The 16,803-nt window shown below is 53.0% G+C and overlaps 8 protein-coding genes and 1 non-coding gene across 9 annotated transcripts; 2 read left to right on the top strand and 7 right to left on the bottom strand.

Annotated features, from left to right (window-relative positions):
* Positions 1–2,796: 2,796 nt before the first annotated feature.
* Positions 2,797–4,782, bottom strand: CLUP02_09720 (ABC transporter; the record flags this gene model as incomplete). The annotated part of the gene is made up of 3 exons (XM_049288698.1): positions 2,797–2,923; positions 2,982–4,123; positions 4,216–4,782. 3 exons carry the CDS (start codon positions 4,780–4,782, stop codon positions 2,797–2,799), a joined length of 1,836 nt encoding a protein of 611 aa, XP_049145842.1.
* Positions 4,783–6,002: 1,220 nt separating this feature from the next.
* On the bottom strand, positions 6,003–7,185 carry CLUP02_09719 (uncharacterized protein; the record flags this gene model as incomplete). Its single annotated transcript, XM_049288697.1, has 4 exons — positions 6,003–6,100; positions 6,265–6,271; positions 6,344–6,563; positions 6,659–7,185. 4 exons carry the CDS (start codon positions 7,183–7,185, stop codon positions 6,003–6,005), a joined length of 852 nt encoding a protein of 283 aa, XP_049145841.1.
* Positions 7,186–7,239: 54 nt separating this feature from the next.
* On the bottom strand, positions 7,240–9,497 carry CLUP02_09718 (uncharacterized protein; the record flags this gene model as incomplete). The annotated part of the gene is made up of 8 exons (XM_049288696.1): positions 7,240–7,408; positions 7,479–7,625; positions 7,736–7,816; positions 7,856–7,977; positions 8,123–8,177; positions 8,264–8,890; positions 8,943–9,172; positions 9,237–9,497. The coding sequence occupies 8 exons, from the start codon at positions 9,495–9,497 to the stop codon at positions 7,240–7,242; spliced, it is 1,692 nt and encodes a 563-aa protein (XP_049145840.1).
* Positions 9,498–9,548: 51 nt separating this feature from the next.
* CLUP02_09717 (uncharacterized protein) lies at positions 9,549–10,041 on the bottom strand (the record flags this gene model as incomplete). The annotated part of the gene is made up of 3 exons (XM_049288695.1): positions 9,549–9,576; positions 9,632–9,922; positions 9,962–10,041. The coding sequence occupies 3 exons, from the start codon at positions 10,039–10,041 to the stop codon at positions 9,549–9,551; spliced, it is 399 nt and encodes a 132-aa protein (XP_049145839.1).
* Positions 10,042–10,526: 485 nt separating this feature from the next.
* Positions 10,527–10,619, bottom strand: CLUP02_tRNA156. The gene has a single exon. It is a non-coding gene; the product is annotated as a tRNA-Ala (tRNA).
* A 373-nt stretch (positions 10,620–10,992) lies between these two features.
* Positions 10,993–11,588, bottom strand: CLUP02_09716 (uncharacterized protein; the record flags this gene model as incomplete). Its single annotated transcript, XM_049288694.1, has 2 exons — positions 10,993–11,466; positions 11,550–11,588. The coding sequence occupies 2 exons, from the start codon at positions 11,586–11,588 to the stop codon at positions 10,993–10,995; spliced, it is 513 nt and encodes a 170-aa protein (XP_049145838.1).
* Positions 11,589–13,406: 1,818 nt separating this feature from the next.
* Positions 13,407–14,071, top strand: CLUP02_09715 (uncharacterized protein; the record flags this gene model as incomplete). Its single annotated transcript, XM_049288693.1, has 3 exons — positions 13,407–13,484; positions 13,583–13,761; positions 13,825–14,071. The coding sequence occupies 3 exons, from the start codon at positions 13,407–13,409 to the stop codon at positions 14,069–14,071; spliced, it is 504 nt and encodes a 167-aa protein (XP_049145837.1).
* Positions 14,072–14,087: 16 nt separating this feature from the next.
* On the bottom strand, positions 14,088–14,412 carry CLUP02_09714 (uncharacterized protein; the record flags this gene model as incomplete). Its single annotated transcript, XM_049288692.1, has 2 exons — positions 14,088–14,253; positions 14,330–14,412. The coding sequence occupies 2 exons, from the start codon at positions 14,410–14,412 to the stop codon at positions 14,088–14,090; spliced, it is 249 nt and encodes an 82-aa protein (XP_049145836.1).
* Positions 14,413–14,923: 511 nt separating this feature from the next.
* On the top strand, positions 14,924–16,140 carry CLUP02_09713 (oxidoreductase; the record flags this gene model as incomplete). The annotated part of the gene is made up of 2 exons (XM_049288691.1): positions 14,924–14,967; positions 15,093–16,140. 2 exons carry the CDS (start codon positions 14,924–14,926, stop codon positions 16,138–16,140), a joined length of 1,092 nt encoding a protein of 363 aa, XP_049145835.1.
* Positions 16,141–16,803: the final 663 nt, after the last annotated feature.

Below are 16,803 nucleotides of genomic sequence, written 5' to 3'. Positions count from 1 at the left end.
GTTGGCCGTCGTAGTCCAAGATCGTCGGGGATGTGCGATGCGATGCAATGTGTGTGTGTGTGTGTGTGTATGTGTACTGGATGTCTTTTCTTGACAGTATGCAATGAACAGAATCATCGATTATGAACAACAACAAAAAAAATAAGATATCTATGAACATGTAGTATCAACATGGGAAAGAGCTACTGCAACGAAATGGAAGCCAAAGGAAGGAACGTCCTGGTGGTACATCGTGTGCCTGCCTCCACGTCCTCACCCAGATCCCAGGGAAGGCGCGACCTGTCAGTTCCTTCTCCCGTGAGGATCCCCCGATTTCATCAATTTTGGGTGGTTCGTCAGTCGTCACTTCCCTACCGTCAAAAACTCGCGAGTCGCAAAGGACAGGTGCGAGCAGGTGCACCTGCACCAGGCGCGCTCCACCGTCCAGGTACCTCACCACCGGGCTGCTAACTCGGGGCTAGCGCAGATGCTCCCGCCAATCCCGGGCCACCTCTGAGCCTCTTGGGTTGCTTCCTCCTGTTCGTGCCTTCCTTGCCCCCGGCCGCCCAGTCCCCCCCCCCCCTCCCCACTTCAGTCCAGACGACTTGTTCCCCTATGTATCCCTCACTGGGATGTTAGTTGGAAAATACAACACGACACATCCTCTACCTGTGAGGCATTTCAGCCGCCTTCCCCGTCCCACGCTTCGGCTGCTCTGGGCCACCACCCTCTGCCCTGACCAAGTCACCCAACACTCGTTGCTCCCGTTGTTTTCAGACGCCAGCCGCTGGAAGACTGTAAAACACGACCAGCAACCAGCGAGAATGAAAGAGATGCACCGCAAAGGATCTCGTCAGCTCTGCAATCATCAAAAGGGAAAGCCTCCAAAGAAGCCTGGGCTATACGGGAGTAGTAAGCCACCCATTTGTACTTGCTGCTGATACATCTCCCCAAATGACCGTCGGCTCACACAAAACCCTTCTGGGAATGGCCTCAATTGCTCCCACATGATCAGAAATCACCATCACCTCGGCAATCAGGTTGCGAAAAAAAAAAAAAGAAAAAAAACAATCCCATTCAGTGACGAAGCAGATATAACATTGACATTTCGCACCAAAAAAGTCCATCTTGTGGGATTATCTCAGTACATCATCCCTTCTACGCAACGAAGATGACGCACAGGACTACCTCACCTAAGATGATACCAGATGTTCTGGACCGAATCGCGTGGTGTGCACCGGCGATAATCGCCCTCTACCGTGGACGGCATCGGTACCTCATGATGGATCACGAAGTGGGTTTCCCAGCGACTTTTCAAGTCCCCGCCCTCCGAAACCTGCTGCAGCGTCAGCCCCCAATCGAAAACAAATTGAACCTTTTTCTCCCACTTTCCCCGTCAGCCTTTGGATTCAGGGTCGAACCGTCCTCCCCTTTTCGCCCTTCTTTTCCCCCGTCCCCGTCTCCCTCCCATCTCATTCTCGCGACCACGATGTTGCCTCAAATGTCAATCACGTTCCCCTTCACAGGTATCTCTACCAAGTCATCAAGAAAGAGACATCTACCGGCAATGCCAGGAACAAGGTAGCCTCTGTGCCTGGAAGTACCAAAAAAAGCCAACAACATGGTAAAGGTAATTAGGGGACTTGGAACATGGGCATCCATGATCCATCCATCCTGACAGAAATTGGTAGTGCATCGCACCCTCGGCCATGTACCTAATCAGCAAACTCGACCCCAATTCAATCACGCATGGAGATTCTCCAGCATCTCCGGCGAACGAAAGCCTGTGACCGTTACGAGCTCCTATTGATTTTCCTCTCCGCTTATCAAGTTTTCTCTGAATATCTGAGTAGCCAGCATCTATTGAAAATGTGATTGGGATATCTTCAGGACTTTGAACAGCAGAAACCTGATCACGTAAGATACCTAGACTCCCACCCAACAACGCCGACCCCGTCTTTGCTTACCTCATCCCACCAAATCCCCAGATGCATGATTGGCTGCCCCCTGGCCTAAAAGCACCCAGCTCCGATCTAGCCGTTGTATCCGGGTCAGAGCTCCCGTGCGATTTGGATCACGTGCAATCTTTGCCTTTCATTCATCTTCCTCTCCAACTCCTACTCTGTGATTCGCGAGCTTTTGCAGCCTCGTATGCCATACCCCTGGGGCATGGCTTGACCTTTCTCCCTCTAGTGTCACCATAACCCAGCCACGGTCATAGTATCTCTTATGTAGAATCTGGAAAATAATAATAATGAGAAAATTAATTTGACACATAAATAGCAGTCTACTTGATTCGAGGCATCTACAATGCCAGTTCATCTCTCTCCTATAGCCTTGCATTGTCGACCAGAGTGTGGAACACATCACAATCACCTCAACATCAGATGCTTCCTAAGTTGCTCAAATCAATGGCTCATGGCCTCTATTGTCCTCGTCATCTACACACAGACGATGGAAAACAAGAAAAAAAAAGTTCGCAGCTGCAGATATCTATCTATCCCATGCCGTGCCAGCAGCCGCCCTGATGGATGCTGATGATGTCTTCCCCCGATGCCGTCCCATGCCCGCTTCAATCTCTTTTCCCACCGTTTCCGCCGTCTCCAGAGAGGGAACGAGGGGGGTATAGGTTGTCCGTTTCCCTCATTTCCGCAGCAGCCCATCCGGCTTGGTCGTGACGGTCATGGCGGCACTTTTTTTTCATAAAAGTCATGAACAAACACTTTGTTGTTCTATTTTCCTCCCGGGGAGAAAGAAACCATACGCTGGAGAGGGAGATGCATCCGAAACCAAATATGTCGCGCCACCGAAACTGTTTTAGACAGCGCCGGTAGAAACCATCTTCTTGCGAAGGTAGTTCTTGTACGCTCCGATGGAGTCGCCCCAAGGCTTGATGGTCCGGTCCTCGCACACGAGAATCTGCTTGGCAATCTTGTCAAGAAGTCTATGGAAGAGTTAGTATCGAGAACATCTAAATACACAAGCAGAGGGTGGATTCTTACCTGAAGTCGTGGGAGACGACGATAACACCACCAGAGAAGGCGTTGATGGCCTCGGCCAGGGAGTCAATGGTGGGAATATCCAGACCGTTGGTAGGCTCGTCGAGCAACAGCATGTTGGGGGACTCGATGGCAAGCAGAGCGAAGACGATACGGGACTTCTGTCCGTCGGACAGGGTGCCGATCAGGGAGGTCTGGGCCTCACCGGTCAGACCGTAGCGGCCGAGTTGCTGGCGCCAGTACTGGTAGTCCTGGGACTTCTCTGCGTACTTCTCACGGACGAAGTCCAGGGCGGACTTGGTCAAGTCGAGCTGCTCAGCGCTGTGCTGGGAGTACAGACCAAGCTTCAAGTGGGTGTGGCGGGTGACGGAACCGGCGGTGGGGGAGAGCTTGCCGGTCATCAGGCGCAGCAGAGTAGACTTGCCAACACCGTTGGGTCCGACGAGCGCGGTACGGGAGTCCATGTCGAAACCGAGGTCAATGTTACGGTACAAGTCGTCCTTGGGGTCGCCAGAGTAAGAAAAGGTAACGTCGTCGAAAGACAGAACGGGAGGGGGGAGCTTCTCGACGTCGGCGAAACGGAAGGTGAAGACTTTATCGGGGATGACGGGCTGGATGAAACCGTCGGCCTCCATCTTGTCGAGAATCTTCTGACGGGACTTTGCCTGTCTGACCAAGTTGGCGTAGGTACCGGCGCTGGCAATGAACTTCTTGATGTGCACAATTTCGTCCTGTTGCTTCTGGTAGGCCTTCATCTGGTTCGTCTCCTGCTCGGTACGGGTTCTGTCGTAGATGTCGTAGTTACCTCCGTAGTAGAGGAGCTGCTTGCCACGCATGTCGATCATGGTGGTGCAAACACCATTAAGGAAATCCATGGAGTGGGAAACGAGGACCAAGGTACGATCCCACTTCTTCAGGTACTCCTCAAGCCACACACAGGCCTCGAGATCCAAATGGGCAGTAGGGTCGTCGAGCAACAGCAGCGAGGGCTTGACAAACAAAGCCTTGGCAAGGGCGACACGCATTCTCCAGCCACCAGACATGTCCTTTGTCTTCTTGTGGATGGTGACCTTATTGAAACCCAGACCGGTCAAGATAAGGGAGGCGCGGGTAGCGAAGGTAGAGGGGTCCATTTTCTCCATGTGCTACGAAGGCTGTTAGATCATGATCGGTTTCTAGAGGTCTTGGCCTAGGCTTTCAGGTCTAGGCAAGCAAGGGAAGCAGAAGCGGAACATACCTCGTACAGGTCCATGAGGACAGGTGACTCGGGACCCTCGTCCTCGAGAATCTTCTCGGCCAACTTGTCGAGACGCTCCATCTCGCGCTCGGCCTCAGTAACGACCCATTCAAGGGCACCGAGCTCGCTGGGAGGAGCACCCTCGTTCAAGAGGTAGATATCGACGTGCTCGGGAATGGGGAACTCGCGGGCGGCAATGGCCTTGAGAAGGGTGGACTTTCCGCAACCGTTCTCTCCCAAGAGACCGTATCGGCGGCCATAGGTCAGCTCGAGGGTGGTGTCGTTGAAGAGGACGCGGCCGTGGAAGACGAGGGAGGCACTGGTGATCTTGACGTCTCTGCTAGCCTGGGTGGAGGCCAGAACACCGGTGGTGACACGGTCAGAAATGCCGTGCTTGTCCATCTGGTCGGCGAGGCGCTTGACCTCTTCCGAGTCATTGTTGGCAGCGATTTCATCGCCGTTGACCGATGAGGCAGTCGTGCTGACATTCTTAGAGCCCTTCTTCTTATCGAGCTTGCCCTCGGCGGCCTTCTTGGCGAGTCTCTTCTCCTTGGATGAGGAAACCATGATGACGGTGGTTTGTGGTTGATGGCGGGGTTATTTTTTTTTTCCTCTAAGCGATGGCGGGGAACCTGTGGTCGCCCAAAAAGAAGACGGAGAAAAAAAGGAGGGGGGGATAAGGATACGAAGAAGACCTTTTCGTGTTTCCTAGTGATGCGTCGACGAGCGTAAAAGTGTCACGCAGGTATCAAGTCGGCGATGAAGTCGACTGGGAGAGAGAGAGGAGAATTGGGAGGATGAGGCGTGTAGGAGAAAAGAAAAAATTCAAAGGTTGACGTCTGGTGGCAGGGTGACCACACACACAGAGAAAGAGACAAAGAGCGGCGGTGCGAAACACACCCACCACCCCTCCCAGGCTGGAGAAAGGATGATTTTGGGTGGGGAGGGGCAACTGGACACACTTCACAGGCTCACACACAGCGCAGCGCTGAGAGCGGACAGCCCGCTCCATGCTGCGGCCAGGTTCCATGTTCGCAGAGTTGGTACCTTAGGTAGTGGGGCAAACGACCTCAAAATTTTGAAAAAGCTGATAAGCGATAGGGTAGCGAGGCGATAAGGCACCAACAAACGCAAAATGCATCTCCCGTGCACCGTGCTCTCTGCTCTTGCCCACCTCAGGAAACAGGTGTGATGCAAGCACGAGTAAGCGGTACGTACCCCGACCGCCTTCTCCGTTTGACTCCCGGACAGTGACTCTTGCGGCAAGAAGGAGGACCTTTTCTTCCTGCCATCCTCATGGTCTTAAAGTGCCGGATATTTTTCCTTGCCATTTCACGCAGGTGCTACATTGGCATGTTAAGGTAGTTCTTGGTGCCTTACCTAATAGAGTCTTGGTCACTCGCTTGCAGTTCGAGGCCACCTTTCACGCGGTGTTTCCTGGGACTATTCTTACACGGTTCACGATTAATTGGGCACCTATCCCCTCTCATCTATTTCTTATCTAATCGTAATCATTCCCTGGAACTGAGGGTGGAAATGGGAAAGCTCAGCTGTCCCGCCCAAGACCCTCAAAGACCCTCAAAAAGAGACCCTCCTCAAGGCTCAGAGACCCAGCCTGACGCCACTGTGCAGCAACACGGAGCCGCGGGGCTTGACGTCACGCGTCACGTGCTAATCCGCCTGACTTGATTGGCAGGGCCGAAACATGAGGCTGCCAACACCGAACCGGCTGACCAAGGGCAGGAAGGAGCTATTTATGATGGTTTGATGCTTTTTATTATTGTCCATTATCTGCTGCTAAATGATTGCCATACGTACTCCATATATCCCTGGGTATCAATCCAGCTGTTGTTAAAATCAAATGACGCTTGTTTCTGCGATGATCCTGCGGGGGATCCAGTGTTCCTTCTATCAATCCTTTCCGTTATACTTACTTTAGGTAAAGTAAGATGAATAGTGCCTCTTGAGCATCCATTCTCGATGTGTTCGAAAAATTACTCAAGTCTTTGAATCAGACTCGGAGCCTCTGTTTTGTTTCAGAGAGCCAACGTTGCGGCTTGTGTATGTGTTTGTAAATGGCCGGCCCTCTTCAAAACCTCGCCTGTCGACTACTATAGTCTCGAGCAACAGTAACCGTCCCGTCTGCTCCGGGCACAAAGCGAACATAGTGGTTCGCAAAGTAAGATAGAAGCAGCTTCCGCGGCGAGAACATCTCCCACGGCGTCGATGGCGGCACGGGCACCATCTCGCACAGCTCGCCCCTCGGGATGAAGACGACGTCAGAGTAATGCCGTCGCACATTGTCGACCTCGACAATGGCAAATATGAAGAGCGCAAAGTGGATCATCCTGCGAGTCTGTTGTTAGCCGCCATTCTCAAACTCAAAAAGGGGGGCCATCTCTCCAGGCTCGAGCCAGAGAGGCGACAAATGGGAAAGGCATACGTCAAGACAAACATGAAGAAAATTACCGCCGCCATGGTATGCGTCTGCCGCGGATCAACACCACCCAAGGACCCGCCCCCGTTTTGATAAAACAACCAATTCGAAATCACAATCCCCATAAACGCCGCCGTCGGCAACCAAATCAGCAAATGCGCAGCCACATGGGCGCCCGGCTTCCCCCAACTGAACTTTGTACTCCGCGGCAGCTTCGTCGGATCGTTCTTCGTCCATCGGAACCCGCGATCGCGCACCAGCATTGCGCCTACATCGCCCGCGCTCCACAGCAGCCCCAGAACTGCCGTGGGACACCCGAAAGACCAGTTGTCGGCGATGAAGGCGTCGTCTTCCTTTTGCGAGGCGAGCGAGGCGAGGATGATGACGGCGTCGAGCATGGAGGCGAGGCGGAGGAGGAGGGTGGTGCGGTACATTGATCGGTTGTAGGGGATCGCAGTGAGGAAGTCGCCGTGGCGTTGGCCTGTGTCGGGCGGCAGGGTCGTGATGTCTGGGTGGAGCGGCGTGTTGTCCATTTTGATAGAGTATTTTCGGAGGCGGAGAGGTAGGTCTGCATCGCTGGTGATCGTCTAGGTCCTCCCCTTGGCCCCTTGGCGAGGGGAGGGGGTGTGTTTCCTTTCGTCTCTTCGGAGCCCGCGGGATGGGCGATTCTTTGGGGGATGATCGCGTGGTTTATGATGGCGTTGCCATTGAGGCTGTGGGGGATGCTCGAAGGTGAGTGTGTCGGAGGAGTGTCGTCTAGATGGCGAACAGAAGAAATCTCGAATGGCGCTCGGCTTGTTGTTCTGCGTTAGAGGGGCTGGGTTACGCGGCGAGGTCGGCAGTGAGGAGAATGGGTGTCGGCGGCGGCATGTTCAGGTCGCATGCGTTTTGGACCGGGGATGGAAATCGAACGGCGGACGACAAGCAACTCGGGGGCCGATGGGCCAAGGGGGAGGAGCCAAAAGTTCGAACCCTGGGAAAAGATCAGAGGGCACCAACAGGGGGGCTACAGTACGTACCTTAGTACACTAGGTACCTTGCCATGATCCTTCAGGTACACTACCTCACACTACAGCGCACTACAGGGGGCACTCGTTCCCCAAAGCCCATCCATCTGTGGTACCGTAGCCAGTCAGATCTTTGTATTGTGGGCTCTCAGTGGGTCTGAGGCTCGTGTCGCTGGTCCTGGGTAGGGCCTGTCACGGCGCGACGAGCCCCTGACAGCCTGAGTATTGGCGACGAGCTAGTGCTGCGCCCTGCTTTGCGCTCAAGGGCTGGCACTTTTGATCGACGCCATCTGAGTTGAAATGCCCGAGGATTTGGGACTGGAGTGAGTGAATTGATTTCAATCCTAAGCTATTCCTATGATTGAGATTGATGATCTTGCGATTGCAAGATGACTTGTAGACGAAATTGAATGAAAAGAATGAATCAGAAGAATATCATGAGATGCTTATTCCTAAATGAGACTGTTCTACGCAGCCATGAGATACCCCCAAACGCCGTCCCACCTATCATGAAAATGCTACACATGAAATGAGTGAGAAATACACTCAAATGAGGTATCCCAAAGCAAGGTATACAGATGCCACGGAAGACAATTAGATAGACCTCGTCCTGCCGGCACTCCCACCCCTCGAAGACTCCCCCATCACCACCGGCATCTGCGTCATATTCACCCTATACTTGCCCTCCCTCGCGCTCGCATCAGCCGGTGTCATACCAGTCACGCTCGTAGCAAACTTGAAATCCACATCCCCCGGCAAAATAAGCTGAGGCTGCGCGTCACCCCGTCTCATCCGCTCCAGCTCCTCCGCAGAAGGCTCATAATCCGCCGGCGGGGGCCGCATATTCGGCCGGAGATGCCGGTCCCGACTATCACCGCCCGCCGGAATCGTGCGCGATGGGATACCTGCGCCCGGTAAAGGTTTCCGTTTGATAGATGACGCCGAAGACGGGGACTGATCGCCGGGCCGGTCGGGTAATGGCGGAGGCATCTCTTCTTGGAGTTGGGCAAAGTGGTGCCGTAGGGAATTGTTGAGAGGGCTCTGCGGTGAGCGCGGGAAGGATTGGGCGCGCGTGGATTGGGATTTCCAGGTAGGTAGTTTTGGAAAGGGTTTGGCGACGACGTAGACTGTTTGGCCTGTTTCTGGGATGTACATCACACGCGGTCTGCGCCGGCGGATTTCGCGGCTGCGTTCTATACAGGCGCGGATGAAGAGTGCCATGTGGATTGTTCTAGAGGAAGTGTGAGTATGGCGAGGGAAGGGCGAGAGAAAGGTGTGCTCACGCGCTGAGAAGCATAAAGATACACTCTACGAGAGCGAGGTTTAGCGGGTTGTTTCCTATCTGGTCATCCTCTTGGATGCCAAGCTGGAAAGCCAGCCAGCCTCCGCCAATGAAGCCTAGGATAGAGATGATGAGTTCCAGGCCAATGTGAGCCTTTGGGGTGATGCCGCGTCCGTGGCGGGCGCAGATGGTGAGGAATTCCCCCAAATCCCACATGAACGATGGCAAAGCCTAAATTTCGTCTCATGATGAGCTTCCTGCTGTATGAGATGAAAGGGCAAGTGACAGAACTTACTCCTGGCAGACACAGCCAAGGCCAGACACTATAGTTATCCCAAGGCGGGTACCCATACCACGCCATCATGATTATGAGGATGATGGCGCATAGCAGCGTCCCAACCAGACGGGTCACGATCTTGCAGACTTCCCATCGTCGGTCGCCCTGGTTCATCCACCGCACGTTGGCCGGGTCGATGGAGGCCGTCGGCGACGTTGGCTTGACGCCGTCCCCGTCCGAGGCGAGGGACTCGAGCTGGTACGACTCGGGCGCACTCATCTTGCGTCTACCGTAGGACGAGCATGGGTGAGATGTGTGTGTCCACGTCGCCTATCCTCCACCCTTTGCGTCGTCGTTGCTGGTGGTGTCGAATCGTCGTTGATCAATGAGTGAGGTGTAGTTCCACAGTTGACGTTCCCAGCTCCCGTGTCTCGGTTTCCCTGCTGTTCCGGGGCATCGGCAGCTCAACCACCCGCTGAATAATAGTAGAGACGTAGGAGAGAAGCGCTGAAGGAGAAAAAGAACAAGCTTCTTTGCGGTAAGGTTTGGCGTTCTTGTCCTGACTCGTCCCGTAACAAGGGGGGGCGGCGTCAACGGCTGCGCCTCTTGTGGCACGTTCTCGGGTGATAATGCCGAGTCTGATGTGTCCAGCGAGCAGGCCAAGACTTGAAAAGGCGTTGGACGGAAGAAATGTGAAAGTAGGTCTGATGTTGGAATAAGACTCGGATCAGCCCTTGTCGCACCTCTCTTCCATCGTTGCAATGGAAAATTCCATCGTCTCCAGCAGTGGGAAAATTCCCCGGGGAAGGGAACGGCGCGGCATCATGCAGTTAATTAGCACTGACAGATTTAGGCAACCGTATTCTTGACGGCTCCACTCGCCTTTCGGGGGCCGACCGAATCCGTCCCTCGCTCACTGCAACTGTCTGTCGCCCATTGCTGAACGGCTCAACAAAGTTTAATACGCCATATACATTCATTGACGTGAACGGAAAACGGCTCATGACGGAATGAATTGTAAGGTATCCTACACAAATTGCATGATGTGCAGATCAGGAACACTCACTCACCCATACATCTCACTCAAGTGGTACTTACTTACTTACTTACTACTTACACAGCTCAGTCATGAGGGTAGGTAGGTAGGTAATCAACCACCTTCATTCACCAACTGGTCCCTGCCGGTAGTGAAGCGTCCGTCACCACCATTCATCAAACGACCAAAGAAATGATGCAAATCGAAGCCGACTTGCTGCTCTATCTACAAAGCAAAAAACATGCGATAGAACATCAAAATTGCAAAACAATTGGACGCTGTGGGAATTGAACCCACGACCTTTCACAAAGGCGCGTTCCTGTCGGAAGTGCGAAGCGAAAATCATACCCCTAGACCAAGCGCCCGATGCCGTTGATAAGTAATGTCTGAGGTCGGCACAAGAAGCTCACGTGTCCCGTTCGCGCAAAACCTTCGCCTCGAGTGCGCTCGAGTGCGTCCTCAAGGGCCCGGATGCTCGACAGGACGATGTTGAAAAGCAATGGTGTTATTTCTGGTCCAAATCGCGCAGGCAGGAAATTTTGCGGAATTGTTTGTCACAATGGGTGGCGTAGAGTCTCAGGGCATCGTCAACCTCCTTTCAGTTTGATAATCCCCTCGCAATTCTCATCAATCACACTGTTGGGGAATGTTTTGGTATTCCATCGGTGCCAATAATCAGGTCATTCAACAACAGTATTCATACAGAGATCATTAATCATACGCTGTATCAAACACATCCTACGCCTGAACATCGCTCTTCAACTTCTCGTACACAGTCTCTCCCTCAACCTCAGTCTGTCGGGGCCCAGCATCCCTTCCAGCCTTAGTCTGGCTCTTCAGCAGCCCCTGCTCCGCCACACGGCCAGGGTCATTCTCGCTACCGACCTCGGCGTTGAAAGCAGCCTGCACTCCGTCCTTGGTATTCGCCGTGTCGAAGCCCTCGGTGATGTTCTTCCCGTGGGGCCCGTTGGGGTCGCGGTTGTATTGGTTGTTCACATATGTCGGCGCTGCGGCGGCCTGATCGGGGATCGATGCGGCGCTAGACCCGGGAGCACCGCCGGTGCCGGTTCGGGAAGAAGCGGCGGCGGTGTCGACGTTGCGGTTGGAGGCGAATTCGCCGCCTTTGTTGGCGGACTCGGCTGCGAGGGAGCCGGCGGGGACGGGACCGGTTGCTTCGGATCGGGTGGGACGGACGTCGGCGCTGGGCTCAACCTGTGGTTTGTGTCAGAGTTTGGGTTTCCGAGGAAAGGTTGTTGAAAATAGGCTTGCGTGACTCCAGGGATGTCAAGACATACCTTGGCGCCAGCACTAGGAGCCTTGTACTGAGCAGACATTTTGATAGGGTACTGTGGTGTTGCTTCGAGTAAAGATTCTAGGGGATGATGTTTTGCTGGGACAAAGCCGTCTTCAATGTTTTGAATGTAGCTGTGAGGGTTGATTATCCTTCTATTTCTTCATCTCGTCGAGGTTCCAAAGCTGCCATTTAAACATCTGTTGAGCGCATGACATCATGTTGAGCTCTTCTCACATCAACTCAAGCCGGAGATAAACCTCCTGTCAGATACGCCGCACCCACAGGGGGATGACTTCAGATCCCCACAACATCGCCCGCAAAATAACAGCATGTCGTGGGATGGCCACCAAAATTACATCATGCGGTCGCCTTATTCTCCTCTCAACTGCACGCATCGGTGATCGATATGACTGAGCGATAGAATAAGTCGTAATTATGACAGTTTTGAAACCTCGAATCGACGACTGCAATCTCATCGGAATACGGTTGATCAACTTGGGCCGATGCCTCGGTGGAGACCGGTGGACGTAGCGACGCAAGCTGGAGAACTTCAGTCAAGATGACGAGCCCTGCCCTTCCCGCGGCTATCAAGTGCCAGATTTCTGATGGAATATATAAAGTGTTCTATCGCATATCGCAATATTTTTATCAAATTTCTTCGTATCTGCTATTTCTTACTAGGTAGTACGGGAATATTCTCAAGCGATTTTGAACGTTTGGCCAAGTCAGAACCTGGGAGATGACCGTCGCCTTGTTCTACCTCTCAATAACTTTCAATATTAAGTCAGCTCTCTGCCTTCCCTCAAGACTCATAGATGTGACAAGGATAGTTGGATGCCTGGAGACTCCCTTCCTTGCATAAAACGTATGGCCATCCTTCTCAGATATTTTATCAACACCCAAATTGAAGAAGGGTTCCACGCCAATTTTGACCAGATTCAGAAAATCATCAAGTGTAAAAGCGAATCCCGAACTTGGCGTACAAAGTGGCTGGATCTTGGGTCACAAATCGTGATCAATTCTATCCCAACTGGTATTCGTCTCATACGGTAGTGAAAGCCTGACCCGGGGTCGGAGGACTGCACAAATGCCCCAGCATTGACACAAATGCATCGACAAAGATCACTTTTATTTGCGCTATTGAGATTGTACCAGGATTCTCGCTGATACTTGAAAGATAAAGGCTGGAGGAGAGCGGGGTGACGCACCGAATTGGGGCAGCCGGCGGCTAACAGCGAACTCAGTGAGGCATAATCTCAAACCAACAAAAGCATCTCAATGAGGCAAACCCTCCCTGAGTGCCTCTGGCGCAGGCTGAAGGTCCTGAGTCAGGGCTTCAAGGGCTCTTGTTTCGTCTTATTACCATAGAAACCAACGGATTTAATCCATTTTCTGCAGGCGGCCGATTTCTTCTCATTACAGCTTGGATCTACGACGCTGACGGCTTTCGGATGCATGTGTCATTTTGAGGCAGCTGTGTTTCCTTTTCGGTAGGAGGTGAAAAGAGGAGTGTGATTCTCTCTCGTGTGAAGAAATCTCGTATCCTTGGGGAGATTTGTCCCTCGGAAACCGTGAACTGAAACAGTAGTACTTTGTCTTTCTTTGTTGATATGGGTGGGATATTCCTCAAGAGCCTTGACTTTCCTGAAAGGTTTCCTATGGACGCGGAATAGCTGCATTGTCTGGTCAAGCATGGCTTTGTCGAGTTTCCTGATATAGAATCCATAAATATTGCAGAATGGAATACAGCTAATACTGTCTAAAGGTAGTCTCTAAACCCTACCGAAAGTCAAATTGGTTCTTTTAATTGACTTTCTCCAGACTCATCACTCTTTGGTAAGCCCTGTGGTTCTTCAACATGGTGATGGACCGTATCAGGAATGGACAGCCCATCACCGCTCTGGAACTAACGGCGCTAAACTTCACTTTCGCCATGGTTGCGATATTTATTTGCTGGTACCCGAAGCCGGCGATATCTATCCCCGGTAAATTGAAATCAAAGTCTTGAACGAGGGGCAAGTGACATTGGGCCAGATCCGAAGCTACGCCAGGTCTCATATGAGTGCCTTTCATTCACCCCAGTGTCCACGAAAATCAGCTGACTGGAGTTTCATAGACACATTCGCAGCTCCCGACAACATGGCACCGTACCCCACTAGACGATATCACCCCGAGCATCCTTTACATAGACGCAAACTGGCGCTTCTACAGAGGTTGGACGACATGATGCATGTTCCACCCTACGGACGACCAATCAAAAAGTAACTTTGCGACAGGTTTCCCTCCGAGTTGTGGCGGCCTATGGAACTGATGTACTACCCTCTTGGAGGTGTCTTCATCGTTGCACCCAGAGTTTCCTTCATGATCGGACTGAACTTTCAATTTTCTACGCCAACGCAGCAGCTCGTATGGAGGCTGACTGCGTCGTATCACGTGTTCTTCTGTATGTACGGGGCCTTGCACTGGCTCTACAAAGATCAGAAATGGTATCGTGCACAGAAGCGCCTCCATGGCGTCGTCTAGGTCGCGGATAAAGTTGTTAACGCGGATGCTGAAGCTCAGAATTACTCGTAAGAAGCCAGGACCTCGCCGATTCGGACAAAGGGTATTGTCCATCGGTCGATGACATTGGTTTGATCTTAAGTAAATAACTCTGCTGAAAAGGACCCAACCATGGCGGCACCGTTTTTTGTGATTCTCCATTCCTGGGTTATACGTATCATGTCAGATGTACTTCTACGTGAAAGACACTGTCTCCGGGAGTAACCCAAAGGGATATACCTGACTGGTAACCGGTTTCTCCCATTCATTGGGGAGACGTGGTAGTACGGCATTGCGACAACAAGTAGAAATAATGATAACATGGCTATAAGAAGACAGATTCTTTGGTCTCACCGAGGCTATGTTGAGTCAAGTCACTACATCAAAATGAATGGAGAACACATCCAATAGGCTCTGCCTCGGTGAAGAGGGGCAGCTCATCGAAACCCCAAGGTGACCTATTTAGGCAACTCTAACAGTCCTTCGCGGCCGGTAAACCCGGTGTGTCAAAGTGGGCGTTAGCGTCGCCGTCCGTGACCTGACAGACGCGCCGAAAATGGGGCAATTTTCTCCGTCGTCCATTGAGAAAAGCGCCGAGTCCTTCCTTAGTGACGCAATGGGGTAATCTTGGCCCGTCACTCCACCAAAGCTCCAGTTCCCTCCACGATTGCCCCCTCGTGCCCCTCATCGCCTTTCATGCTAAAGTGATCCAGCTCGACGATAGCTATATAAAGCTGTCAAGCTCACGACATTTTCTTTGAGTCTGTCGTACGAAGAAAGCTCACAGCTTCTCGGACTCATTATACAGTGTAATAAGAACCCACAAGAGACAAGATGGCAGCAGGCAAGACATTCAACGTTGGAATCATTGGATATGGGTAAGTGAGACCGTCTCTCAGTCCATGTCATCCTTGCTACAGACCCCCCCTTGCATGCTTTCGGAATAGACTCACTCTCGGCGCGACTCACCGAAGACGCCCACGTGTTGACCGACCATCTACAGACTATCCGCCAAGGTTTTCCACATCCCTTTCATCAACCTCACACCTCAGTTCAAGTTGCACAGCATCGTCCAACGGAAGCCCACAGCCTCCTCCTCAGCACCAAATGACTACCCTGAGCTGAAGCACCACACCTCCCTGGAGCCCATGCTCCAGGACCCCGATGTTGACATTATCAACATCCTCACACCACCCAACACTCACTTCAGCTTCTCCAAGCAGGCCCTGCAGGCCGGCAAGCACGTTCTAGTCGAGAAGCCCTTCGTGCCCACCATCGAGGAGGCCGAGGAACTCATCCAGATCGCTAGGGAGAATGAGCGCCTCATCTGCGTCTATCAGAACCGTCGCTGGGACAGTGACTTCCTCACGGTCAAGAAGATGATTGCCGATGGCGTCTTTGGCCGTGTCTACGAGTTCGACACCCACTTTGACCGCTTCCGCGCCGACCGCCCTACGTCATGGAAGGGTGAGCTGACCATGGCCGAGGGAGGCGGCGCCCTGTTCGACCTGGGATCCCACCTCATTGACCAGGCCTACAACCTCTTTGGCATGCCAGAGACCGTCTACGGCAAGCTCGTCAGACAACGCGACGGCAAGTTCGACCCCGAAGACCCCGACAGCGTGCACGCGCAGCTCTGCTACCAAGACGGCCTCATCGTCAGCATACGCATCGGCGTCATGAGCGTCGAGACAAGCCAGCCTCGCTTCTGGGTGCGCGGCACCAAGGCTAGCTACCACAAGACCTGCCTCGATCCGCAGGAGGACCAGTTGAAGGCCGGCGCGAAGCCCACCGATCCTGGTTTCGGTGTCGAAGACCCCATGAACGGCGGGAGGTTGCTGCTGGTCAAGGAGGGCGGCCAGGTCGAGGAGCGCATGAAGCCGACGCACAAGCCGGAGACGTACCTCAAGCTCTTCGAGGGATTCGCCAAGGCTGTTGAGACTGGAAGGGAGGAGTACGTTCCTGTGCCGGCGAGAGAGGCACGGGATGTCCTGCGTATCATCCACGCTGTCAAGGAGAGCGCAAAGTCGGGACGCGAGGTTCGGTTCTAAGACATTTGATAAACTCTGAGATGTCTCTACCGCATGGTCCGGGTTAGCCGCCGTCGATGGTCTCGGGGAGCCGATGCGATGAGGCGGCCGTGGCGTAGCGTGCCGAGCCGATGGGAGAAAATTAGAGCCCGTTGACGCAATACTAGCAAGTACTAGTAAGTCACGTACAAGTTTGTCTATTTTGGAAGGGAGAGGGCTCAGGTACTACTTACATGTAGCGAGTCTGTCTTATCATAGCGGTTGCGTCTTATAGTAATCGAAAACGTATTTCATGTCAGCTCGTTCCGGTATGCAGAGTTGCCGTTTATGGAAGTTGAGTCTCAGAGACACCGGAGGGCAAGGTCTTGGAGGTGCCCGCAACGGGGGACAAACACCGCCGATCTCCCGCAACGCGCGAAGCCAAGACCCCGACGACACCCGAAGGTGATGGCGCCTGCTGGCAAAAAGAGAGTTCTGTCCATTCGCGTGAGAGATTTGATCTGGGATGAGGGAGAAGTTGCGCAGGAATCTGGCTGAGCTTGCACTTTGACCGGGCTTGGGATGTCTCAAGGCAGGATCTTGGCACACGGTGATGGCGGCCCCTAGATTCCTTCTCGTCGCGATGACATCCGGTGAGCAATCGGAAGGTGTGATCGAAACCCCGCATGACGGAAGGAAATGTCT

Source organism: Colletotrichum lupini, chromosome 5, assembly GCF_023278565.1.
Source record: "Colletotrichum lupini chromosome 5, complete sequence".
In the NCBI taxonomy this organism is placed as follows: Eukaryota; Fungi; Ascomycota; class Sordariomycetes; order Glomerellales; family Glomerellaceae; genus Colletotrichum; species Colletotrichum lupini.
The sequence above is the reverse complement of the archived record's forward strand: the minus strand, read 5'-3'. Positions and strand labels throughout refer to the sequence as shown.